This window comes from Anas platyrhynchos, chromosome 3 (assembly GCF_047663525.1).
Source record: "Anas platyrhynchos isolate ZD024472 breed Pekin duck chromosome 3, IASCAAS_PekinDuck_T2T, whole genome shotgun sequence".
NCBI lineage: Eukaryota > Metazoa > Chordata > Aves > Anseriformes > Anatidae > Anas > Anas platyrhynchos.
Genome location: NC_092589.1, coordinates 115,853,458 through 115,880,376, shown reverse-complemented (window position 1 = coordinate 115,880,376; position 26,919 = coordinate 115,853,458). Strand labels below are relative to the sequence as shown.

General features: G+C 40.7%; 2 protein-coding genes across 5 annotated transcripts; one reads left to right on the top strand and one right to left on the bottom strand.

The window, feature by feature from the left end:
• The first annotated feature begins 1,341 nt into the window (after positions 1–1,341).
• On the top strand, positions 1,342–10,797 carry LOC101796420 (cytochrome P450 2K6). The gene is made up of 9 exons (XM_005014057.5): positions 1,342–1,749; positions 3,435–3,597; positions 4,693–4,842; positions 5,107–5,267; positions 7,316–7,489; positions 8,019–8,160; positions 9,053–9,237; positions 9,445–9,586; positions 10,477–10,797. Exons 1-9 carry the CDS (start codon positions 1,564–1,566, stop codon positions 10,662–10,664), a joined length of 1,491 nt encoding a protein of 496 aa, XP_005014114.2. The 5' UTR covers positions 1,342–1,563; the 3' UTR covers positions 10,665–10,797.
• LOC113843351 (uncharacterized) lies at positions 9,231–24,529 on the bottom strand. 4 transcript variants are annotated; one of them, XR_003496634.3, is made up of 6 exons: positions 24,058–24,519; positions 22,288–22,576; positions 21,327–21,456; positions 20,502–20,579; positions 17,242–17,891; positions 9,231–9,963 (listed from the first exon to the last, which is right to left on the bottom strand). XR_003496634.3 is itself a non-coding variant. In XM_072036539.1 (6 exons), the coding sequence occupies exons 1-6, from the start codon at positions 24,135–24,137 to the stop codon at positions 9,941–9,943; spliced, it is 447 nt and encodes a 148-aa protein (XP_071892640.1). In that variant the 5' UTR covers positions 24,138–24,512; the 3' UTR covers positions 9,231–9,940. The 4 variants fall into 4 exon arrangements, 1 of the variants encoding a protein (XP_071892640.1); XM_072036539.1 differs by lacking the exon at positions 21,327–21,456 and having other exon boundaries at positions 17,242–17,343; positions 17,797–17,891; positions 22,508–22,576; positions 24,058–24,512; XR_011808606.1 differs by lacking the exon at positions 22,288–22,576 and having other exon boundaries at positions 24,058–24,509.
• Between the last annotated feature and the right edge of the window lie 2,390 nt (positions 24,530–26,919).

Genomic DNA, 26,919 nt, shown 5'->3' with positions numbered 1-26,919 from the left:
GTCACAAGAATATCTGCAAATTTATGTAATCTTCCTGGACTTCAGTAAAGCTTTTGACACTGTTTGCCATAAGATCTCCATAGAGGAGGTGATAAAGTAGGGGCTGGATGAGCAGACAGTGAGGTGGGCTGTGAACTGGCTGAATGGATGGACCTAGAAGGTAGGGTTAAGAGGTGTAAATTCTAGTTGAAGGCCATAACAAGAAGAGCACCCAAGGATCAATATGGGGTCCAGGCTTGTTTAACATAATCCTTAATGATATAGATGAGGGGGGAGAGTGTACCTTCAGAAAATTTGCTCTTGACACGAAAATGAGGAGTGACTGAAATGCCAGAGGGTTGTAATGCCACCCAGAGGGACATGGGCAGGCTGGAGGAATGGGCTGACAAGAACCTCATGAAGTTTGACAAGAGTTTGACCTCATGAAGTTAAACTTGAGACAGCAGTATGCCATTACAGCAAAGAATCATCATATCCATGGCTGCATCAGGCAAAGTATTACCAGCAGGTTGAGGGAGGAGACTGTCCCTGTACTCAGCATTGGTGAGGCCACACGTGGAGTAAGTAGTGTGTCCAGTTCTGGGGTCCTGTTGTGGTTTAACCCAGCAGGCAGTTAAGAACCACACAGCCATTCATTCACTGCTACTAGCTCTTCATTCAGAGCTCCAGAGACAGTTTGGGGACTGGAGTATCTTGTGAGGAAAGGCCGAGAGGGCTGGGCCTGCTTAGCCTGGAGAGGAGAAGACTGAGAGGGGATTTTACCAATGTATACAAATATCTTGGAGGAGGGTGTCAGGACAATGGGGCAGACTCTTTTCGATGGTCTCCAGAGACAAGACAAGAGGCAAAGGGCACAGACAGAAACACAAGGTGTTCCAGCTGAACGTGAGGAAAAACTTCTTTACTCTGAGAGTGCCAGAGCACTGGAACAGGTTGTCCAGAGACATTATGGATGATGTCCTCTTTTGACATCTCCAACAGCCACCTGGACATGGTGGTGGGCACCTGCTCTGGGTGGCCCTGCTGGAGCAAGTGGGTCGGACCCAATGAACCCAGAGGTCCTTTCCAATCTCAGTGACTCTGTGACTCTGTGATTTGAAATTCCCAATGAATCCAAGGGGAGCAAAGTTATGCCAATGAAAAAGCACTTAGAAATAATCTTTCTCTGATTTCAATGCTCAGGGTATCAAGGCCGTGCCTGAACTAATGACGAAAATCTAATTAATCAGTAACCTGCAGGGCATGCAGAATTTATGACTGTTATACCAAACAGCAGGTTCATGACCTGTGGGTGTCCAAGGGCTTGGACTTTCATTCTTGAACACTGAAAGATACACACTCGCCCAGTCACACAAGTTTAGCATTTACCTGCCTCCGTACCATACCAACAATTCATTAACAAGCACAGGGGAAGAGAATAAGCCAGTCACAAACCTCAAGAAATACCTTCCACTGAGAAAGAGGCTTATGGACTAGGGTTTCTCACAGCAAAATTTTGCAGGAAGACAGAGATCCAGAGTTCACATTTTCTCTTTTCTGTAGCAAATACTCAGCTGAATTGAGATGGACTGGAGCAGCAGCACTACCGTGGGTTTAGTGTTCATCCTGACTTTTCTGATCATTTTGAAAATTGGAAGTTTCTTGAATAGCAACCAGAGAAAGAATCTTCCCCCAGGACCAAGAGCATTACCTATCATTGGAAATCTTCATTTGTTTGACTTGAAGAGACCCTACAAGACTTATCTACAGGTAGCAATTATCTTTTCTACTGGTCACGTAATTACATGTAGCCCCACAGTCCAAGATATCAGAGTTTTCCCTGACATGTTGCTTCAGAGATGACCCATAGCAAGGGAAAGGAGACAGTTATTTGAGAAGGAAGCTCTGAATGCAGCAAGATTTGTTCTTTACTGTAACACCTTCTCCCTTCACTGCAACTTCATGCGCTTGGGTTTCAGCCTTAAACTTCTCTCAAATTAACAGCAAGTCCTAACTTTATTTTTGTGGTAATTTTATGAAAAAATGACAAAAATGATTTGGATAAATCCATCTACCTTCCATTGATCGATATGCCTAGGGTTGTGATTGTAGCCTCCTGTCTTCACTGATTTAACAGCCCCTGTCATGTTTCTTTCTTCCCTTCTTCCCCCAAAACCTGAAGATAACTATAAGGGACTGTAGTTGCCAGAATATACAGAAAAGGTCTAAGCAAACCAAAGAAAAAAAAAATCTCTTGCTTTTTTTCTAGTGCTTTCTTTAGTTTACTGTAGCTTAATTTACTGTAGCCCCTCCTGATTTTGAGTCAGAAGACTTCTATGAACCTGGTTCTTTTTATTATTTATTATTATTCATTTATTTATTAGACATTGAAATTTCATATATCTCTTTGCTGATGATTTTAAAAGGGATATCTAACGTACAAGTCTGTATGTATGTCACAACCACAGATCAAAAGACCACTCAGATGCAGTATCTAGGAAATCTATTATAATGGGAAAAGTTTGTCCTCTAACTTGAGCTTAGCTCAAGGTTTAAATCTTTCATATACTCAGTGTGTAAATGAATCTGAAGTCATTGAAATGAAACATTCACCCTGAGCATCAACACTGCAAATCGTGGAAAGCTGTTAGAGGAGAACACCCTTTGAAAAAATCAATTTCTGCTACAGCTACATTAGTCTGGGATAACAATATTATCAAAGAAGTTACCCTTAATTCAGACACATGTCACTGCTGCTGTGTCATTTCATATAGTTGGCTGCACTTGCTTACCAGCTGTTGATTACTTTGCATAGCAATGCTAAATAGTTGCCTTCTGATTCTCTGTGAAAACACACCAAAAAATAAGTGCAGTCAGGAAAATCAAGAACATTGAGTCAAGTGAAAATAATCCAAGCTAAAAAGGTACCACCCTAGACAAAACAGGGTCTCTTAGACCCTCTTTGTAGACAGATTCATGTTGATTGTAATCATATGCTAAAAGTGAGAATTTTTCTGATGCTAGATCGTGGCCCAGAAACAGTTATTTTTTACATAGTAATGGTAACAAAGGTTTGCATAGGTTTAGTTTATGAGTGTGGAGCTGCCTAAACGAAAGAAACTCAGTAACATAAAGATCAGTGTGAAAAAATGAGTCAAAAATTGAATTTACATGGGATTCTGAGGGAAGTCAGAGCTGTTGGCACAGAGGAAACTCTCAGTGTCTTTGATTGTTTGGGGGTTTCAGGTGTTAACACTAGGCTCCACTCCTAACCGTGCTATTCAGTCATGAATCATCATAATGTCTCTATTTACATTAATTCTCATTCTTTGTCCTAAAACATTTCACATTTTTGTAACTTAGGGGCTGGATGGGAAGATAAGTAGCACTGAAAAGGTGGTTAATTTGTTTGTAGGCCGTACAAGTTTTAAATCACTGTTATCTTCCTCTGTCAGCTGTCAGAAGAATATGGTCCTGTCTACAGTGTTCAGATGGGACAAAGGAAAATAGTAGTGCTTTCTGGGTATGAGACAGTGAAAGAAGCTCTTGTAAACCAGGCAGATGCATTTGCAGAGAGACCTAAAATCCCAATCTTTGAAGATTTGACCAAAGGATATGGTGAGTTAGTTTTATTTTTCCTATCCAACTTGACTTATTAAAAAAACATATTTCCTACAGAAAAAGCTAGCATGCCACTTAGAATCTGAATCAATATAAGGCATTGGAAATACACGTGGAAAACTATAACCAAATAGTTATTCACACAGTAATAACAGAAAACAGATAAAGCCCCACTTTCAGGATCTGGAGCAATGGCATGCATGACAGGGAAACAATTCTAGTTTTCCTGGTATGATTCTGGACTTTAGTTGTTTGTAGCTTACCATAGAACCTCTTTTTCCTGAAATCGCATGAGTGTTATACTTCCGCTTCTCATTTCAAGTGGTGAATAGTGTTCTTAAAATCTAAATGTGGCATTAGAATGGAACACAAACAGGACTGGGGATTTATTTTAATAAGTGAAATATTGTATTCAAAGATGGGTTTCCAAATAAGAATTTCATGTTCAAACAATTTTAATTTTGCATCAGAAAATGATATTTATCTCTCCAAAGACACTCAGACAAATTCAGGAATAATTCTCCAAGCATTTCCATAATTGCATCTTTTAATCACATTATTGCTTGCATGTAGGCTTGTATATGTATATATATATTTTTTTTTTTTTATTTTATTTTTTTTCAAATAAAAATATAACTGAAGTAGTCAGCTAGTGTGTAAAAACTCCAGTGAAAAACTGATTAGGAGGGTTTAAAACCTTGGCTAAATTTAAAACACATTTGTGCCTATTCAAGTGCTTACTGTAATCATCAGAGACACAGGATCTCAGTTCAGTAGTTCAGTCCCACTTTCAAAGGATGATGACTAGAAATTTGAACTTGAATTTCCAATACTCTCTCAGTGACAAGTGTCTCTCATAGATATATATTATTCTTGCTTAAACATCTTTAATATCTTTTAAACAGTTTTTGTTTTATTTCAACAAAAACTATTGTTGAAGTCTGAACATCCTGAAAGAAAAGTTGTTTTTCTTCCTCATCCAGATGTAATCTAACCTGTTTTAAAAGTTACTGCTATTACTATCTACATTATGTGTCTGCAAATTCGGTTTTTCAAATCTGCTACTGCACTGAAATCTTCTCTTTGTGTCAGGGCTTGTTTTTGCCCATGGTGAAAACTGGAAAGTGATGCGAAGATTTACTCTCACAACCTTACGAGACTTTGGAATGGGAAAAAGGGCCATTGAGGACCGCATCGTGGAGGAGTATGGGTATCTGTTAGACACCATTGGGTCACAAGAAGGTGGGTAGATGAGACATTCTTCAGATCTCTAAAGTTTTGTTCAAGTACTTGGCTTGTACTTGTACTTGGCTCAAGTACAAGGCTTAGCGTTAACCTCAAGTTCTTCATCTGTTGTACAGCTCAGGCTGAGCCATTTTTCTTTTGTTTTGGTATGGTTCTTTAATAATGAAAATGAATAATAACAAAAATAAATAAATAGCAATAATTAGTATTAAATTTACATCTCTTGAAACAAGGTAATCTCTTTCTTTGTTCATTGTGTAGGAAAGCCCTTTGATGCTAGCAAAATAATTAATTCAGCAGTTGCTAACATAATTGTGTCAATATTACTGGGAAAACGATTCGACTACAAAGATTCCAGATTTATAAGACTTCTACAGTTGACCAATGAAAGCATGAGGCTTGCTGGGAAACCTTTGGTTACGGTAATGTAAACATTTTAATGTTGTTGTTCTACTGGATGCCATGGGAACATAGTAACATGCGTAGTCTATTCTTTGTATTAAACAGAAAAATCTGAGATACTGAGAGATAATAGGCTTACAAGCACTTCCTGGACCAAAGCAAAGCTTAAGAGAAAATGTGGCAATCTTAAAACCCACAACCGAATCCCCAATCTCTCAAATACCTACTTAAACTATAGTTTGATGAGTGTGAAATCCAGACTGATAAAATCAGACTATTCTCCCATCTTCCTTGCTTTGAGCCATTTTCTCCCTTGTGACTGAATTGTTTGCAGAGTCCTAACATAAAATGGATGTAAGGAAAAAAATAGTAAAATAAAATAATATAAAATAAAAAGATAATGGGCAAGAGAGATTAGGGAGTTTAATTTTCTATGAGATCACTTTCCCAGTGCAGTGTATTGTTCTGGAATTTGGATTCTTGCGTTGGTACAGTCAAGTTTGGTAAGGAACACCTGAGAAGGGAAGACAACAAGGTTCGTGGGTTTTGTTGTTAGTTTGTTTGCTTGGTTTTTCTGGTAGCAATGCTGACTGAAATGCCCACTGAATTGGTCTTTAAGAAAAGCAATTAAATCCTGTAAGCTGTTGCTTCTGGGGGAAAGGGGAGCACTGGGTTGCCTCTCAGCTTGGTAAATGCAGCAGTCATGATACACCACCAGGCCAGGTGTCTAAGCTTCCAGCACATATACATGTAGACCATGACAATTTTCCTAGCCAGGAGACAGCAGTGACTTTTTAGCCTAGAGAAGACTTGGGGAGGGACTTTTTCAATGTCCGTAGATAGCTGAAGGGAGGTGCAGAGAGGCCAGAGCCAGGCTCTGCTCAGCACTGCCCAGGGCCAGGCCCAGAGGCCCCAGGTCCAGCCTGGAGCCCTGGCGGCTCCCCCGTCCCTCAGGCAGCACTTCTCCAGGAAGCTCTTTAGAGCTGTTACTCCTCCCTTGGTCCAATTCCAAAAATCATGGCAGAAAAGAACTGTCATGACCATGGAACATAAATAGCTTTTGTCCCAGACACTCTTATCTCAGGAAGAAAGCAGAGATCTGTCTAGTGACAGGACAACACAGGACACCTTCTCAGAGCATGGGACAGGGAGAAGCTACAGATTTCATGGCCTACCTGTACAAAAAGAATACAGAATATATTTTTGCATGCTTCTGCTACACTGAAATGTCTCAATGAGTAATAAATATGCTCAGCTAACTGCATGCAATGCTGCCACACACCAGATTCACTTCTCTCCCTTTGGGCTTTGAAACAGGAAAAACTGTTAGCAGAACAGCTGGCTGAAGCAAATAAAATAAAACAAAACAAAACAAAACAAAATGATAATACAAACTTGCTGGACAACATTTCAGTTAGTATGTGGTATAGGTTCTTTTTTGTAAAAACTTGAATTTTCACAATATTTAGACATTTCATCAGCTGCACAGATCCCACTGTATACATCTGTGCAGTTCTGGTTCCATTCACCAGACAGCAAGGATTTAACATACCACCATTTGTACTGTTGTAACAGTGGCAAAACACAGCTTTTTACTCCAATTTCTTCCTCGTATTTTGAAATACAATACATATATGCCTGTGTGGTGACCCAGACAAAGAAAATGCATGTGAAATAACTGTGGTAGTCTGAATTATTGCTGTTACTTGCTGCTTTCAACTGATGGTAGAGGTGGTCTGCAAGGAGGGAAAAGTTGTCAAGAACATACAAAGAGCTACACAATCAGTCCAAAGATCTGTCCCACCCCTGGCCAGCGGCAGATGTTTATATCACATCTATACTTCTCCTGCAAAATAGTCTCTCAGCTTCCAGTAACTTGAGGCTGAGAGGTTTCCTTTGTGGATTTTCAACCATGAATTCATCCAGTCATGTTCTAAAGAAGAAAATATTAATCTTAAGCCTTTGTCTTTGTATCTGCAAAATGGGCATGATATCATTCATTTGTTCCTGTAAAATGTTTTCAGACCTTTGGCTGGTAAATTTTATCTAATGCTTTTCATTCTTGTAGATGTACAACATCTTTCCATACCTTGGATTCCTCCTAAGGGCTAACAAGACTCTTCTCAAAAATAAAGATGAATTCCGGGCTTATGTGAAAGTTACTTTTATAGAACATCTCAAAACTCTGGACAAAAATGATCTGAGAAGTTTTATTGATGCTTTCCTTGTTAAACAGCAGGAGGTAACTGAATCTTCTTTTCATTTCTTCAAACTTTTGTGGTTATATGAAGACATTTACAATTTCCTTTGAGTCCTAATAATTATAGCTATATGTCCTAACATAAATCCTTCTAAACTTAATTTCTTTTCTTTTATTTACTTGTACAGTTTACCAAAGCTATATCTTTCCATCTGCTCTGACTGTTTTCCTAGCTTTTCTGACTATTTTAAAAACATAATGTATTAAAGCACTGCCTGGGCTCTAGTGGGATCCTTATTTGGGGGCTGTTATATATCTTACTTACCTTTTTCAGAGGAAAAACAGCTCTCTTTGCAGCTGGCCCCAATAAGGGCAGAGATCGTGCAAAACATAAAACTTCTTTCAAAACTCTTCTCTGGGTACAAGCCCAAAGCTATTTGTCTTTCACACTTAAAAAAATAATAATAATAATAAAAATACTTTTAGTAAAAGTTTAGCTATCTATATTGCATTTTCCTAAGTTTTTCCTTGCTTTAAGTTTTCATCTTTTTACCTCATCCACTCCTTTCAGGAGAAATCCACTTCCAATGGGTATTTCCATAATGACAACTTGCTAAGCTTGGTGAGCAATTTGTTCACTGCTGGCCTTGAGACAATTTCCTCCACACTAAACTGGAGCCTTCTGCTGATGCTCAAGTACCCTGAAATTCAGAGTAAGTGGTTTTATGACAGATGCTCTTATACTCAGGAACTGAACAGGACCCTTGAAGGTCAACATATCTGTTAACACACCAAGTTTTAAAAAGCCAATACTTTCAGTTAATTATTATCCAAGTGTCACTATGCCCTGCGGTTGACACCCAGTGAGGGGCACATTGGTCAGCCTATCAGTAGATAGATTTCATGTTGGCCAGGTTCTCATTAGCTGGAAAAACAGAGGTGTCCTGCATTGGGCAATGGAATTGTTCCAGATTTCTTTCAGAAACATTCTGTTGGCAAACCAAATGCTTGTACAGACATTAAATGGATGGTACATGGTCTTTAAATGCTTGAATTGTTCTTCAATTCAGGGAATTGTTCTTCATTTAACATCTGCAGTCCAGCTTATGTTTCAGAGTTTTTAGGAGTCTAGCAGGGCTTTTGACACAGAACAAGAAATTTCAGGCAGAAGAGAGGCCAAAAAATAAAAAAATAATAATAAATAAATAAAATTCCTACTTACAGGGAAATCAAAAAGAATCCTGGAAAACATTCACCAAAATATGATTAAAATGTAACAAGTGAAGGAAAAGGAAATATGGTTTTCTTCTCTCTATCTCTCTCTTTTTCTTTTTTTATTATCCTTCTCTGGATTGGGAGCACTCTTAAATTATCCATTTAAATTAACCAAATCCAGGTTTCTTAGTGGCAAAGAAATAATCAGACACCATAAATCTGTCCACCTCCCATTATTTCTGGAAAAAAAAAAAAAAAGAAAAAAAAAAAAGACTGACAGAATTTACAGTTTTCAGTTGAGGTCTTTTATACTTTTACATGAGTGAAGCCCAGTCTGTCTCAGGGGTGAAAGAGTCCTTGTCTGTTTCTTATATTGTATTCCCTCATCAGGAAAGGTTCAAGAAGAGATAGAGCAAGTGATAGGGTCAAACCCTCCACGAATCGAGCATCGAACGCAAATGCCATATACAGATGCTGTTATCCATGAGGTTCAACGATTTGCTAGTATCCTGCCATTGGATTTGCCTCATGAGACTACTACAGATGTCATTCTCAAAGACTATTTCATTCCCAAGGTGAGATGCTTACAGGACTGCTTCTTTTAGCATTTCTCCAATCTCAAACCTGGTTAATGTGATATATATGAACATTTCTGTGATGTCACACAATGGAAGCCAGAATAATCTCTTTGTCCAGGCTGATTTCTTCACATTAAAATCTTATTGTCATTACTGCCAACAAATTATTTTTGCACAGAATAACTCCACTGTCTTGTTTTGCAGGGAACCTACATCATCCCCTTGCTGATCTCTGTCCTGCAAGATAAATCCCAGTGGGAGAAACCAGAGATGTTCTATCCTGAACACTTTCTTGACTCCAAGGGAAAGTTTGTGAAGAAAGATGCTTTCATGCCATTTTCAGCAGGTACCTTCTGTTTTCCATTTATACTGCTGCAAGTACCAGTCTTAGGCAATTCAGACTAGTGGTTCTTCATTATTGAAGCCTGACCTCCCTACACTGCCTTTTTCATGGGTCCATTTCACAACTCATTTCTCAGGGTGCATTTCTGATAATAGAGAGAATTCTTTCAGCCTTTGGTTGTTATCAGTTTACCTGTATTCAGTGATTATAAAACAGAATTTGTAGTGTCTTTTTAAATGTGAGGAAGGCTTTCCGAAGATTCCATGATAGTTTAGGTATGACATTTCTGCTCTATGACCTGGGCATCCTTGTTTCCGGCCCTTTTTAAAAGTCCCATTCAAAAAGTCCTCAGCAGTATCAGCCAAACAAATCTTCATATCCTGTGCCAAAAGAGAAGGGTTGTATTATATAAATACCCAAGTTCTCTTTAATATTAGTGAATATAAAGGGGTTGCCTTTGAGTTTCCCACAGAGAGTGATGTTCACCTAAGCTTACACACCTGTATCATTTTCCAAAGCATGAGAGATTCCTACCTTCACAAGAAATTCAGAAATTCAGATTGCATTTGCATATATTTATCCCAAAATACAAACATATACAATACAAACATATAACCAGCCCATTTTTAGGAAAAGAAAATAAAAGGATTAGTTGGCTTTATAATCATATCTGTGAAGACTGAGTATCCTCTCTCTCAGCCTCTTGTGCACTTTTGAGTGCTACTTTTTTCTTTTATACTGGGGACATGACATTTCAAGACACTGTTCTTCCTCAGAATAAATGCTGCTTTTTTTTAAGAAAAAAAAAAAAAAAAAGCTGTTTTTTATTTCTTCCAGTCATGGAAGAAGCATGTCACACTGCCTCTTATGGTCCATTCTGCATTTCATTTCAGGGCGGAGGATCTGTGCTGGTGAGACTCTTGCCAAAATGGAGCTCTTCCTCTTCTTCACCAGCCTCCTACAGAGGTTCACCTTCCACCCTCCCCCAGGAGTTTCCGCCTCAGACCTGGACCTCAACCCTGCTATTTCATTTAACATTATCCCCAAGCCCTATAAAATCTGTGCTGTAGCACGTTCATAGAGCTCAAATCAGTATAAATTTGACTTGAAAAATATATGACATTTTCATGATTTCTTAATCCTTCTTAATCCTTTGGCCAAAATCATTCACAACATTACATCTTAATAAAGGTCTTCAGTACCTCCAAATGAAAGTGGTAGTGTTTTATTTTTTATTTACTGAGGGAGGGCATTTCCTGTGGACCAGAAGCCCACGCTTAATTGATGACACAGGGATCAACCTAATAGATGACCTAAACTGGGCTAAATAATAGAGTCTCTTTCTTTCTCTGCCCCTGAATTGTAAATGTTAACTTATGTATGAAAATATGGGGCAGGTTCCACCAAAGGCAAGGTTTGAAAAAGGAAATCTCTACAGAACAAGTATTAACAGTCAGTGAGCACGTTTCATTCTCATTTCATTAAAATACTCCAAACAAATCAGATGTTTGCATTTTTTCTCATATTAGCTTTTAAATAAAACACGTATACTTCTGTAATATAAGAAATCCAATGTAACAAGAAACCTTGCATTTATCTTATAACGATTCTGAAGGCATAGAAAGAAAGTGATAATTGAAGGCATGATCACAGTGCATGAAGAAGTGGAAGGTGATACAACTGCACTGGGTTTTCCTGAGAGTGCACTTTTTTATTTATGTAACAACCAATTTTATCTAACCACCTTTGTAGATACAGATAGACGTGACCTCCATAAACCTGTTAGCTGAGGCTTTTCCATGTATTTATCTTCAAAGATGGACTTCCAAGACTAATTTTCTTTTTCTATCTCTAACATTTCTGAAAGAAAAAAATAAAACACAGCAACAACAACAAAACTCAGTTTAAACACTATTTCTTTCCATTTTGGAGATTAGAGACAAAATTATGATTTTTTTTTCATGAGCAAAACAGGCCCCTGTTCATTACACGACCAAGCACTGACTGAGGGTGCCCAACCTAGACTCCATTATTCAGACTTTTTATACACTCCCAGGGCACCAAAGTACCCTCATTTCACTGCATGGCCAACCCGTGACGATCACAAGCCTTATTATTAACCCCTAAAAGGTACATTCTGATTTGCTTGTCCAACACATACATCTCACATGAAACCTCAATAGGGCCCCTTAATGTCTTGCTGTGACATATTAGTACCAGCAAATGAGGGAGCTGGAGCTAGTTAGGAGAGGTGCTAAACACCCAAACCACAGCATGAAGTGCTCAGTTCAGTTTACAGCAACTGTCTTCATCTCACGACTGTGTCACGCCATCTGCTGGCAGCTCTAGCCCTAGATCCAGTTCACCAACACACACGTGAAAGCTACCACTGCAACATTTAGCCCGTTGCATCCCAATATAACGTCAAAGCCGACTAGTTTAATGTTTATTAAACTGATTTAATGGACTACATCATCTCTGAGATGTACGATGGCCATCATTTGACTGTTTATTTGAGGATGCTGAAGGCTTTTTGCCAGGTGTTGGCACCAGACATGGAGAAACTAAATCTCCATCTCTAGGTCTTTTCTAGTTTATAAGGTGGATGGGATCAGAAAGATGGCAATCCCAGACTGTTCATGAATTATGGTAAAGTAGGTTGGTGTTTGCAAGATCATCATGATGAAAACTGTAGCAAGGGCTGTCATTCTTCCAGGCAAGACCCACACACTTCAGAGTAAGGGAGAATTCAGTTGTACTCAAATCAGGGTATTCATCCTCATGCAATGTCCACCAAAAAGACCCACAGGTATAATCATGACAGTACTTACTCTGTTGGTCTGCCCAATCACCTTGGACAGTTTGGGTTCACTGCTTTCAAACACATGGGCTCTCTGACCATGTCTCACACTGAGAAAAAATAGAAACTCTCCCTCCAGCATGTGACACTTGCATCTGTAAAGTGGAAATTTCTTCTTTAATTTACTCCCTCTCTCTTCCCTGTTGTTTTCTCTTTACCTTCCTACAATGATGGAAGGCTTAAAATGCTAAGAGTAAATTAAACAGTCCCACAAATTTATTTCACAAATATAAATGTATCCTATAAGTCTGCCACAGACTACCATTTGCAAAGAAAACAGAGTTGTTTATTCCTTATGGCAGATTACTTCTAAGGAAAAACCTTAATCCAAGTTGACCCAAGTCCAGATGACTGTAAAGGTTATTCCTGAATATTCCGTAACTGGATAACCTCAGTAAATAAAGCATGCAACCATAGCAAATATCTGTTGCTTTTGTAATACACCTTCTGACTTTCTATTAAACATTGCATAAACATGGTTTGCAAATTTCAGCTGGCAGAGGGCTCACACCTCCTGGTGATAGTAAAAGGAAGTAAAAACTGATGGAGAGTCAACACAACCCCAGGTCAATACTTCTCCAAGGTTCCCCTTCTGCTCTCTCCCAGGAGGCAGTCTGGGAGTTAAGAAGTACTCAGAAGTCCTTCAGCTGCCATCCAGCAATGCCTGGGCACTTCAGCAAAGTGCTGGTGCAATGAACATCATTGCCTGGGGTGCATAGGGGATCTTTCCCTCACCAAATGTGAGTGAAACACATCTAACTGTGTGCTTGTTGTTTTTCCTCCCTCTTCTATTGGCAATGAAAAATAAAAAGATTTTGGAACAGACACTGCAGAAAGAATTTTCCCCAAACCTAAGTCTTTATACACCATTGGAAACCTGCTCATCACAGATCAGAAGGGACCCTACAACGCATTGTGTATGCAAACTTTTTGTCTTCCTATTGTCCCACTGTGCAAACAATGAACATTTGTGGTGGTGCTCTCTAAACTTAAGCCAGGGGCAGAACAACATGTATTAAACTGAACACCACCTGAAAGTGCAATAGAAGGAAAACTTCAAATCCTACACAGTTCATTCACTTTACTATAGATACTCTTTTATTATACCACCATATAATTTTTGATTTCTCTCAAAAATATTTTTGGCAATTAAAAGTGATCACCGCAGTTATAAAGAATACACATCACTTGGGGATTAATATACAAAGGTTGACCAAAAAAAGAAGGGGTTATGGAGAAGCAGAACATGCATGTCTCTGAGAATTTCTGGCAAGGACATCAAAATGCCTAAACTGTGGCCACAGCCTGCCGCAGTTCTGTGTCTGCAGGCTCAGGATGTTACTTTTTCTTTTGTAGAAGAAAAGCCATTGTCTCTTCACACACCAGATGGCTCCACATGCTATTCCTTCAATTGGAAATACTTCTAGGAGTAGACAGAGCAGATAAATCCACTTCGAGTAGAATTTCAAGTTCTTCTCATCAACACCTTTCTGAAGACAAGAAGCAGCAAAGCTTATATTCATGTTTCAGTGACCTCCCTGCATCGGCTGTGCATTGAGGCTTTTCAATTGAAATGTCACTGGTCTTGTCTGAACTCACCCTGCTTTTTCCTCCATGACCTTTATTTCCTTAGACAACCTGAAACTCTCATATGGCTGGGTCCTACACTGTATGATCACCTCAAGCTTTTTGCTGAGGTTTTACTGTTGTTTATCAAATGCTTTGTTTCTGTCTTCAGATCAAACAAACACTGGATGTAGGTACCTGGAAATTATTCTCACTTTCTATAAGATCTCCAAAGCTTCTGTAAAAATGGTGTAATTGGGATGAACAAGGTAGAATCTAGAGGTAAAGACCTGGAACTATCAAATGCAATGGCAGAACTCACCTGAACTTGAGAAAGATAAGAATTATAATATTATGTTAAAATATCCTGAAATACTAGGCTGCTTTAAGCCCCTATCTGCCTTTGAGTCATGAGGATAAGCATCTGTGCACCTGCTCACACACTAACATAACACTATGGTTTCCTACAGTTCTTAATTTCCTATGGTCTTGTGGAAATTTTCTCGTATTCCACTAGGTCTCTCCAGCCAGGAATCACCCACTTTGCTCAAAAAATATATTCAGTTTTAAAAAATTGATGAAGTACAGTCATAGCTGGGGTTTCTGAAACCGTATCTGCCAGCCACGTGTGTGAGTGACTCATGTACACTGCATGTTGTTTCAAATTGCACCGCACATACAAGTGACATTCTCATATTTAATGCAATATGAAATGCAAAAAGCTAAAATAGTAATGGAACATTTGAATTTTATAAAAATTAAATGTCTCAAACCACTTTTTCCTTTTCATTTTAGAAAATTTCATAATTTTAGCCTGGGAACTGCTGGTATTTCAAAATCTCTCATGCAAAAGATCTGCTGCAGACGGTAACTTCCATTAGTAACATTCTGTCAGGTACACTGTAATTAGCCCAAGGATGTGCCTAAGCATTAAATTCTCTCTGACCTGCCCGCATCAAGCCAGTATCAACTCTGACCCTTCCAAAGGTCTATGTACATTTTACCTTTACCAAGTATTTGCCTTTCCCAATTCACCTGTGTCCCTGTTAGTTAGCCCCTTGGACTACACTGTTAGTGATGCCAAAAGATGCGAGGAAGTAAAGCAGTAAGCCAACTAGTTGGGTAATGTGTGAAGCTTCGTACCTAAAGAAGCCAAAGCTCATATTATTTGAACTTTTACCAGCTTCAGAGGCTCTCACCCAGCTGTTTCGGCTGACAAGTAGCCCCAGTGTCATACGGTTGGCACAGAGGAGTGAAAAGGATTTGATTTCCAATCTCTTGTCTTACAAGACCAATAGAGTCTCTCTGCATTTTGAATCCACTACTGAGAAATTTATCCCAGGAAAAAAAGGAGCATCTGGTTCCCATGCTCTTCTGCTCTGTTGTCAGACAAAGCTCACTGGCAGAGGAAATGTAAAGTTTCAAGCAGTTGTGAAAAGCACTCTTGTGAAAAACAAATTTTGTGGGAATCCCAGACCTATCTGCCAAATCTAAGGAGTTTTGACACAGGAAAGGAGGCCTGTGGAGCTCATGTATACATCCAGACAACTCTGGGGACAACTCTGAAATATAAACCTGCAAAAGTCATAGACATTATAGAATGACGTTGGTAAGTTTTAAGTTTTGAATTACTTCCTTAGCAAGTAATTCCTTGGTCAGATTTTTAACCCAGTCACAGAGAAAGCCTAGCAGTGTTCCTATTATTTGTTATGTAAATATACTTTCTATAAATATGTTGTAATGACATTGATAAATGATACGGTGTCCTTAGACATACTGAAGTTTGACATCTGGCAACATGTCTGGGTCTGAGTGGATAACCATCTGGAAGGAGGATGCTTTCACATCTACCTGCTTAGATAAAGCAACAGCTCTGGATATTCCACAGATTCCATCCTGTAGCCCTGTGTTTACAAAGATAAACACTGAGGTACTTTAAAAAGATTTATTTTTTATTTTGTTTTTTGTAAATGAAGTCCACTATTACACCTTTTACAGAACTAGCCATGTACCTGAGATCTCCAAAATTATAGAACACATATATATTTGTGTAATACAGAATATAGATATTCTAAAGAAATATAGAGTTGTAGAATCATACAATATCCTGAGTTGGAAGGGACCCACAAGGATCATCAGGTCCAACTCCTGGCTCCACACAGCATCACCCAAAACCAGACCCTATGTCTGAGAGCATTGTCCCAATGCTTCTTGAACTCCAGCAGGCTCAGTGCTGTGACCATCACCCTGGGGATCCTGTCCCAGTGCCCGACCACCTCTGGGTGCAGAACCTTTCTCTCACCCCCAGCCTGACCCTGCCCTGTCCCAGCTCCATGCCGTCCCCTCGGGTCCTGTCGTTGTCCCCAGAGAGCAGAGCTCAGCGCCTGCCCCTCTGCTCCCCTCGTGAGGGAGCTGCAGGCCGCCATGAGGCCTCCCCTCGGCCTGCTCTGCTCTGGGCTGAACAAACCAATGCACCTCAGTCACTCCTCTCATAGACAGGATGACATCCACTCATAGACAGGATGACAACAACATCCAAACCTGGGGATCATCCTTGTCCTGTGCTGACTCCTGCACTGCTGGCCTAGGAGCACTGGCTGTCCCAGACAGCATGCCAAGGATCTAGAACAGGCAGTGCTCATAGTACCTGATGCAAGACCACACCAACAGGAGCCTGTCTCCTAGCCTGGGGTTGGGAAGGCACCCACAAATTAATGCACCTCAGAGACTGTTTTATAATGGTGAACAGAGGGGACTAAGGCAAAGTTCTCCCAGCTTCATTTTAGTACTGCCTGTTCTGGACTCTAGGAGGACCCATCCTTCACCTTGTAGCTGTATCTGCCCCATCACAGGCTCATTAAGGCTCTTTCTTACTGTCTGGCTGTACAAAGGCTAGAGAGACAAAAGAATCTGGTAAGGCTCAGTCAAGTGCCATAAGTGCAGGTAAAATATGTCTCTGCATAAGCTGTGCAAGTTATTCTGCAGTCAGTGTGATCAGGATGCTTACAATCAATTATAGCATATACTTCACAGATAAGTTTGGTTAGGCTATAGTCACTAGTCAGCTTGCTTCAGGAGTGCTCCCTAGAGTGGGCTTTGCTCTTGCATCCACCTGGGTTGTCCTGCTGTGCTTTATGGTTTTCACACACTCCAGCTACACGCTTCCCAGATAAAGCTCGCCCCATTCACAAAACTCTCAGAAACAAAGACAATAACATGTATATGTATGTACCTGCCTCTGAGGACGGGTGATAACAGCTTTGAAGTCTGACCATGAATCTACCACCACCTCCTTCCTGAAACGATTCCCTTGGTTCATCACAGCTCCATAAACCTGTAGGATGAAGATCCAAGAGAAGTAAGACAGGTTAACACACAAACGTGGCACCTGTGTTATAAACTGGAGAATGAACCAGCAACACAGAGCTGAAGAGACACCTTTAGATTTTCATATACACACATTCATCACGTAGATTGACACATTCACACCAGGTGTTATCTATCATGAAGATAATCGTTGATTTATCATGAAGATAAATCATTGTGTAATTATGGCAACCTTAATTACTTTGGAGGAGGTGGAGACAGGCTTGCTTCTTTCTTTCTTTTCTTAAATACATGGATTTTATTCAGTAAGCAGGGCCATGGGTGTATCTCAGATGTAGTCATATAAACAGCAGCTACCAGTCAGACCAGAAGAAACACAACCTTCTCCCCAGAATATTGATTTCCAGATAAATGTGCTGATGGAAGAACCACAGAAAACAACAGGTCTGTGCTGTGTTACCTTGAAGGACACAGGAAAACTCCACCTTAACATTTTCTCCAGCATCTGCAGCTTCGTGGAGCAGCTGAGCACCAACATCTTCCTTACAAACCTTCCTGAAAAACACACGCAAGGTCACTCAGAAAAAGCAGCAGTAACTAGTAATTTCATAACTGCTAATTTCATAAAATGCAATAGCTCCCACAAGTCCCTTGTTTCTTCGGAAGATGGATGTGAAGAGAACAGCAAGATGAGATCAGAAAATCTCAGGCTTAACTTGTTATTCTACACCAGCTTTTGTGCAACATCTGCCAGGTCAGTTATAGATAAGTTCACAAAGAAGTCTTTCTCATACATCTGCCATCAAAACTAACACAGGAAGGTGAGAGGGGAGGGAATCCTTACCACCAATTAACTACCACTTTTTTAAGCCTAGGTGTAACTGAACTATCTTACTAGCTACTAACTAGTAATGTGTAGTATGTTGATTCAGCCTTCAACATTTTAGGCTGTGATTTGGGACAGTACATCAGGAGATACTGTGAGAATGACAGCCACAAATCCTACATGGGAATAGCTGCCTTGCCTTGGTCATTTTATTTCTTACCAGTTTTGCTGGGAACCCAAACCAACCCATGCAAAACAACATAGCTATAGTTTGTGAGAGAGAGAGAAGCAATAAAAATGTATTTTCTCTTAAATAAGAGAAAAGAGTTAAAATCTTAAGGCTTTCCAGAAGTGCCACAACCTTTATCCTCTTTTCTACCTCTTAAATGTGTTCCAACTCATTTAAAAAACATCTCTCTATGCTGCATCAATCTGTCTTTGCTCCTTGCCTTCTTTCACCAAACATAAAAAATAAAAAAGTAGCCCATTCTCTGATCACATGTGCCTATCTGCCTTTCTTAAAACTCCCACACATCTTCTCACCATATTGAAGTGGAAGCTTGCCTCTGTGTCGCAACAGTGCTTTGTCAGTACATGTAGAGCTATACATAAAGGCAGCACTGACACGTTTGAGTACATGGCTACATTTACATAAGGGCAGTTCCTATAGCTCTATGCCTGGAAATACTTTCATGTTGAAAGTAAATATTGCATAGGTAGACCACCTGATCACATACCTGCCTTCATTCATAGAACCATAGAATAACCCGAGGTGGAAGGGACCCATAAGGATCATCGAGTCCAACTCCTAGCACCACACAGGTCTACCCAAAAGTTTAGACCACGTGACTAAGCGCACGGTCCGAACACTTCTTAAACTCCAACAGGCTTGGTGCAAAGACTACTTCACCGGGGAGCCTGTTCCAGTGTGCAACCACCCTCTGAGTGAAGAACCTCTTCCTGATGTCCAGCCTAAACTTCCCCTGCCTCAGCTTGACACCATTCCCATGGGTACTATCACTGGTGACTAAAGAGAATAGACTGGTGCCTTGCCCTCCACCCTCTCATGAAGAAGCTGTAGACTGCAATGAGGTCTCCCCTCAGCCTCCTCTTTTCTAGGCTGAATAGACCAAGCCTTGTAGCACTTTCTCCAATCATCTAGATAAATAACATTTGAATGTCTTTTTGAGAAGCAGCAAATATGAAAATGTAAGAATAAAACAAAATTCCTGGAGATAGGATAAAAATTATACAATCTCCTGTATTTCTTTTTTTATTAAAAAGGTGTGAAAGTTGAAACGGAGATTTGCAACTGAGCACTACATAAATATTTTTATTACATGCTTCAGGTTTAAAGAGGATTTAACTCCAAAATAAATGTTAGTTTAAGAGGTTCTGCTTTCACCAACTTACAGATGCAATATAAAAGCCAAAATATAATGGGTTACCTTACTATATAAAAATACACAAATAAACCCAAGTTCCACCTCCCTCCCTTCTCCTAAGGCAGTATATACCAACATTAGAAGCCATCACGGCTCAAAAAAATATTCTTGATCAATATTGATTATTGATCTCTTATATCATTAGAGTCCCAGAATGCAGATACAGATTTATGTTCAGCAGTCAAAACAGTAAAGCCATTAGGAACAAAGTGCCATTTCTGTGACCAGCATCCCACTGCTCTACATTAACATAGAGTGAGTGCACTGGCATACATCGTTTTGCTTCAAAGGAGACTCCATATATTTTGGTCTCTCAAAGGAAGTCCACCTTCTCATGTGACTTTCAATGAGGGTTAACATGTTCTCCATATCAGCTGACTGCTGAACAGCACTCATATCCTTTAAAAGACCCTTCTGACTTTTTATCTTCAGAATTTCTTCAAAAAAAAAATAGACAACAAATCAAAAAAATGATTACACTGAGTTCAACGGAAGTTTCACTACATCAGACATTCATGCAGACTCATTTAGATTCAGCTCATTTAGATCATGCAGACTATTTAGATTCAGCTAAAAATAAAAGATTCAAAGGCACAGAAAGAAACAAAGTTCCTTCCATCAGAGCTACGGAGGTATACTTCAGAAATGATTACATGCTCTCTAGAACCATAGGGCTCATAAGAAAAGACAAGTGTTCCTTTAAGTGGCATGTTTTCTAGGGTTTTGTTTTGTTTTTAAAGCACAAGCTCACTACATAGCCCTGAATGAAGAGAAAGAAAAGGGAAAAAAACTTTCAGATAAATTTCTCTCTGGCACTGTTTAAGTTATAAAAGCACTTGCTGTTGCCTTCCCTCTCATACCCAAGCTGCCTCTGAAAATACATTCCATGCTCACCTGCAAAGTGGGTGCCTGTAAACTGCACTTCGGGAGTTCTGGAAGGTGGAGTGCCCCAGTGCCACCTTCCTGGAACACCTAGATAGAAAAAATAAATAAACCTGAACTTTTAAATTTTGCAACTGAACTTGAAAAAATGAAAAGACACATTCTCAAAGGCTGATGAGTCTTTCTTTATACAACACTCTCTGCAGAAACAGCTCACGTGCGCTAGCTCGTGAAACACCTTCTCCTTAGAGGAATGCATCAAGACCTAGTGCCAATACTTTCTGAGCCTTTTTTTCATCTTCCTCTGTTTCTTGAGCGTCTGGATTTTGAACTGCAGTCTCTTTATAGTGTCTGCCATGTCTTCTGCTGATTGCTCAGCTTCAGTTATTTCTTCTTCAGATAAAATATAAACAAAAACAGAACAAAATCTGCTTTAGAAATGGTGAGTCTTTTGTGTTTAATATACAGCATAAAAGTCCCTACACAAACAGTCCTGAAGAATGGGGAAAAAAAAAAAAAAAAAAAAAAGAAAGAAAAAAAAAACATATAACAAGAACTACAAGAAATTAACTTAAAGAATTAACATTGGTTCCATCTCCTGATAGTACTTTAAAAAGCATTGAGAGCTTAGTGTCTCTTCTCCACAGCATCAGCCAAGTCACAAGAAGAAAAAGAAAAAAAATACTCTGCTCTGTAGCTAAAGTGGGTGATGGTGGACACTGGACTACTGCTCCACAGAAGCACAGACATAGCCAGCAGTCCTTCTAATAAAAAGTTACAATGCACTGAGCAGCAGCATCACAAAACCTATTTTCTTCCTTTCCATGTCTTTCATACTTGCAGTTGTATCAAAGTCTTTTCATTTGTCTCAAGCATTTGTTTCTCTGCCAGCTGAAGGCTCAGGACATTCTTCAGCTCGCCCAGCTTCCCTGGGGGCACCTTTAAGGTCTCAAAAAGTCTCAGCATCCTTTACAAAAGAGAAAGCAAGCATGACTTGTTTGGAGTTCTTTAAAAAAAAAAAAAAAAAAAAAAAAAACAGAAACAAACAAACAAAAATACTAATGAATTCTCAGGGAAGAAACTAAATTCAGTTTAGCCCAATTGCTATCAGTGAAGTAAAAGTATGAAGACAGGAAGAAAAGCTGTCCCAGATTCTTTTCCAAAATGGAACTCCAAAATTTACTAACTGAAGGTTAGTAAACATGATGCCCGTCTACAAAAAGCACAAGAAGAAGGATCCAGGGAATTACAGGCCTGTCAGTTGTTTACTGTAGGAAACAATGTCAAATACTTTGCTAAAGTCCAAGTATCTTCCTGTTATATACATCAAACTGTCACAGTTTACACACATTTGATATGGAGGTGCAGGAGGAGTTTGGCAAGTCAGAAATCAGACCTGACACATCACAAGTGAAGCATAAAAAAAAAAAAAAAAAAGTTACAAAAAAATAGCTGCTCATGTTCATATCTTGATATACTGGAAGACCAAAAAAGCAGCATACAGGTTTAGGCCTGATATTCATAAGGGTATGGTATACCAACACACACAAAAATTCTCAGTCACAAACAACTGTTTCCATGACATAAAAAGACTTCAGGTTATGGCCTAACATTTTTTTTTTCCCCTTTGACTTCTCTTTGAATTAACTTTAACGGTCACAAAATGAATTAGAATTTAAGAAAATTTAGCTCACTACTCCTGCCTCTATCATAAAATGATAACAAAATAAATAGCTGCCAACAAACATAAACCCTCCTAAATAAGTATAATGCTTATTAAAGGAGCTGTTAAGAATACCTCCTTAGTCCTGCTACTTCTGTAGAAGTAGCTAAAATGGGTCTGGATACTTTCAACAACACTTGCTTGTCCACTGTCAATATCTCCCTCTTTGATTTTGCATCCACACTCTCTTCCAAGTTTTTCCAAGTGTGATGCTCCCAGGTGCAATCCTCCAACAATGGCACAGAACAACTGGGTAAACCAAATTCCTTTTTCTCTCAAAAAGATGATTTCTTACCTCTCTTTCAACAAGTTTAGGTATTTCTGAAAATCTCCTTTTCCCCCACTTTGTTGGGGCAAAATAGATCTGGAACGAAAATAAAGGCAAAGTTTGTTTTTTGTTTGTTTTTTTTTGTTTGTTTGTTTTTTAAATCAGAAAGCCTCCAAGCACAGAAGGCATCAAGTGAAGTAAACATAGTCAGAACTTCCTTATTTTTCCTTTTGACTGTCTGAGTGACTCCCTGAAAAAAAAAATAAAATAAAATAAAAATACTAAAAATGTTGCAATTTTGAGACATTCTCTGCTGTGCAACAATTTATTTACTACCATTAACCCACCATAAGAAGCACTTGAAAGCACTTCAATGCTTGACATTCATCTGTTACTACTGACTACAAAAAAGGCTTTCTGAACTGTGACACTGTAATTCATCTCAAGCAGGTTAAGGAAAGCGATTCATTCTTCTTAGTTCCTCCCATTCCAAGAATGGGTCACGTAATAAGAAACACACAAGATGTTTGCCTAACCAGCTCTAACCACTGAACTCATGCTGCTCATAAGATAAGCTGTTAAGCAAACTCTTTCCAACAGTGAGCTGCCCAGGTCAATCCTAAGATATGGGCAGAATATTTTCCAGGACTGAAGAAATGTCACCTGAGCCAAAGGAACTTAGATTTCATCACTCTGTTCATACAGACTCTATGCAGGTCTTCAAAACTACAGCCAGCTTGTCTTCTTGTTAACCATCAGGCAACACTTCCCTCTGCTGACCAAACACGGTAGCACACACCTGCTCCCTGGCTTCCACAGTTCCTAGTTAAGGCAGGGGATCTCTATTATGGTTTTGGCTGGGACAGTATTAGCTTTCTTCCCAGCAGCTTATATAGCACCATATTTTAATTTTCTGACCGAGACATTGTGGATAACACTGGGTTTTTGCTGTTGTTGAAGATTGCTTACACAGAACCAACGCTTTTTCTGCTTCTCACACTGCCCTGCCAGCAAGGCTGGGGGTACACAAGAGGCTGGGAGGGGACACAGCCAGGACAGCTGACTCCAGCTGACCAAACAGGTAATCCATACCACATGACATCGTGCTCAGCAATAAGAGCTGGGGGAAAAGAAGATGGTGTGTGTGAGGGTATGGCCTTTGTCTTCCCAAGACAATTTGTGAAGTCCCAAGACAAATGCTGTCCTGGAAACAGCTCAACATCTGCTGGCCAACGGGAAGCTGTGAGTGAATTCCTTATTTTGCTTTGTTTGGGTGCTTAGCTTTTGATTTACCTTTTACCCTATATTTATCTCAACTCACAAGTTTTCTCTCTTGTACCTTTGTATCATCCCCATCCCACTGTGGGGGAATGAGCAAGCAGCTGTGTGTGGCTGAGCTGCCTACCAAGGTTAAACCACAATGGTCTCAAAGGAACTGTCCACACTGGATGTTTCCTCAAGAGGACTGCCTTTAATGAAAGATATGAAATCTATGAAGTCCACCAGAGAAGTGGGCAAATATCCTTCTTTCTTTCTTTGGTTATGTTTTAACTTACTTGACCCGAAAGAATTATTACCTTTCGTTTTTGAGCTTGTTTTCTTTTTTCTCCATCCGTTCCCATTTTTTTGTTGGTAGGTTTTCTTGCTGTTCCCTCATTAGCAGTCTCCCCCCTTTTACTGGAAGATGCAGGGTGATGTTTCATTGTCTGTAAACCAAACAGCAAAGGAGGAAACGAAGAATCCAGCAATTATAATCCGTCCGATACAAAGTGCACGTTAACAAGCAAAAGGAAAGAAATGCCAGGATACATGTACACAGGATACATGTAGCGCACTACAACTCCCAGCATGCAAACGCTGCGAGCCCCAACAGCGCAACAGGCGCTCCGGCCGAAAAGCCTGCTGGGAGTTGTAGTCCTTACAACCAACACCGCCTTCCCCTAACCCCCTGCTCCTGGCGGCCAACACAGCGGCAGCCCCCACAACAACTCCCCGAGCCGCTTCCTCACAACTCCCACCGGCTCCATGTCCCAGCGCCGAGCCGTTACCGACCCGTTTCACCCGCGCAACCGAGGGCATGCGCATAGTGGGGAGGGGATAACATTAGATTCTTAACCATGAGGCCATCAGGAATATAAAAGAGTTTAGAGGGAACAAGGGTGATTCAGGAGACTCCATGCAGTCTCCGGTTTCTTGTTCTCCTGCTGGTTCCATGTTAAGGCATGGATGTTTCTGGGTGTTTGCTGTTGTTGTTACATTCAAAGTTGTTTGACCAATGAAAAGTTGTTTTGAAAAGAATTGCTGTGGAGAGAAGGGTATAAGAGGGGAGCCTGCCCTCAAGAAAAAAGAAAAAGAAAAAAAAAAAAAAAAAAAAAAAAAGGCAACATGATGAAGTTACATCAATAAAGAAGCAGGAAAAAGGAGTGAAGAGGAACAGGCTGGCAGAATGGAGACCAGGACGGGAACAGGCACATTGATCGCCTCATGAAGATAGGTTCGGCCAAACTCAGCAAACTGCTCAAAGAAGCTCATACAGAAAGTCGCTGGAAATGGGCGCACCAGAGCTGGAGAGAAGCTCGAGATGAGAGAAGTGGAGCCGTGCACACAACTGCCTCTTGCTGGTAAGCAGCTGCGCATTATGGGGAATCATACGTCCTTAGGAACAAAGACTGTCCTGATAACCTTACAGCTTATTCTCCTTATTAACAATTGGACAGATTACGAGCCTGAAATATGGGGCCAAACTGAGGTCAAGGTGTGGGATTCTGCAACTAAAAACGACAAGGTTGCAGTGGGATTGCTCGGCACCTGGCGAGCAATCTCTGAGGCCTTAAAGAGCCCTGTGGGGCCACAGTCAGAAACGTGTGGTTTGCCAGACAGTGAGGGAGCTGTGGGCTCCTTTACTGATCCTTCTGCTACGCCATGGGCCCCTCTGCAGCTACAGCCATCGAAGGCTTTTGCTGTTCCGCCCCCTATTGACCTGAACCTGTTTGATCCAGGCCTATTAGCCTTGAAAAGGAGATGGATATGCTTTTCTTCGATCTGGGAAGAACGGGATACATAAGGCCTGAAGACCGAGTTGCTTAACAACTTAAACCGAGACATATTGTTCAGAAGGAATGGAAAATGGAAACTGTTAAGTCATGGAACTTAAAGGATTGTTTGTTACCTTTCCTGACTGTACGTATGTATAGGCATACTCGGGTTTAGTATATAAAGCAATGTTCTGTATTTTTAGAATGTTTGATGTTTGTGTGTGCATGTTGGTGGAGCGTAGACTCCCTGCACACCCAGCGCTGTTTACTTGCCTTTTATACCTTTTAGAAATATTTGTTTTATAAATATTACAAAATTCAGATTGAATTCAGACCTCATTTATAACACTTTGGAGACTCAGGAGTTGGACTCAGCGATCCTCGTGGGTCCCTTCCAACTCAGGACATTCTCTGAGTCTATGACCCCAGTGGAGAAGTGCTGAAAGGTGACAACCAGACCAAGATACTGTAGGTTTGCCAGGATGTATTTCAGTGCAGAAGTTTCCTCCTCAAGTCTACTTCAGCGAAGAGCTAGGGACGGCCCTCTGAGTGGTAACAGGCCCTGGTGGTGATGTCACAGCGTATCCCTCCTGTATCCCTCCTATATCCCTCTGCCATGGGTGCCAGCTGTGGCCCAGTTGCTTGTGGGGCCTGTAGGAGGAGGACCCAGAGAGAGCTTTGTGTCTATCTGGGGACATCCTGCTGCGACGGAGAGGATGAGAGCCCTTAGCGGTGAGGGGCAGCGGGAGGGAGGTTGGGGACTGAAGCAGGACCCTCCCCAGCAGGCTGCTTGGGGCTGCGTCTCCTGTGGAGATTTCTCTCCAAACTGGCCAAGAGACTTGTCCCTACCAGCTCCAGCCCCCTGCAGCCAGCAGCACAGATGCCACCTGCTCCGTTCTTTCCTTCCAGGTGTGGGCTGCTGGCCCAGACGTAGACGTCGCCAGGGCAGAGGCAGGGTGCCAGGGCCTGTCCCTGAAGTGGCCCCGACCTCTGCCACTGTTGCGACTTCTCTGCTAGAGCACCTGCAAGATGAGGAGGTGAGCTGAGGGCTCCCCACCATGATGCAGCGGGGTTCCCTGGGGGAGCACGGGGAGACTGTGCCTGGTGGCACCTCTGCCCTCTTGGTTTTCTCGTCCAGAAGTCCCGGCACAGGGCAGTGCCCAGCCTGGAGCTTCTCAAGGAGCAGTCATTTGCCCGAGCCCCATCCCAAGGTCCCATAGGTGCCAAAGCCCAGAGGCCAGGGGATTAGTGTCCCTATTGCAGCTTCCCAGCCCCAGCAGCACATCCCTAGGCTCTGCAGAGCGAAGGTGGGCAGCTGGCGGCGCGCTGCCAAGAGGAGCAAAGCAAGTGCAACTGATCCCTATGGTGGTCTGTCCCCAGGGTGACAGAGCGCAGACTTACTGC

Bases quoted from the DNA above. Each gene is read 5' to 3' on its own strand.
- LOC113843351 (XM_072036539.1), bottom strand. From the start codon at position 24,137: ATGAGGGAACAGCAAGAAAACCTACCAACAAAAAAATGGGAACGGATG. The intron at 17,344-17,796 runs GTAACACAGCAC...TTCATCCTACAG, and splicing joins GTTTTCCTGTGTCCTTCAAG to GTTTATGGAGCTGTGATGAA. The intron at 9,964-17,241 runs GTACATACATAT...CTTTTGGCACAG, and splicing joins TCACCCGTCCTCAGAGGCAG to GATATGAAGATTTGTTTGGC.
- LOC101796420 (XM_005014057.5), top strand. From the start codon at position 1,564: ATGGACTGGAGCAGCAGCACTACCGTGGGTTTAGTGTTCATCCTGACT. The intron at 4,843-5,106 runs GTGGGTAGATGA...TTCATTGTGTAG, and splicing joins CACCATTGGGTCACAAGAAG to GAAAGCCCTTTGATGCTAGC. The intron at 8,161-9,052 runs GTAAGTGGTTTT...TTCCCTCATCAG, and splicing joins CAAGTACCCTGAAATTCAGA to GAAAGGTTCAAGAAGAGATA.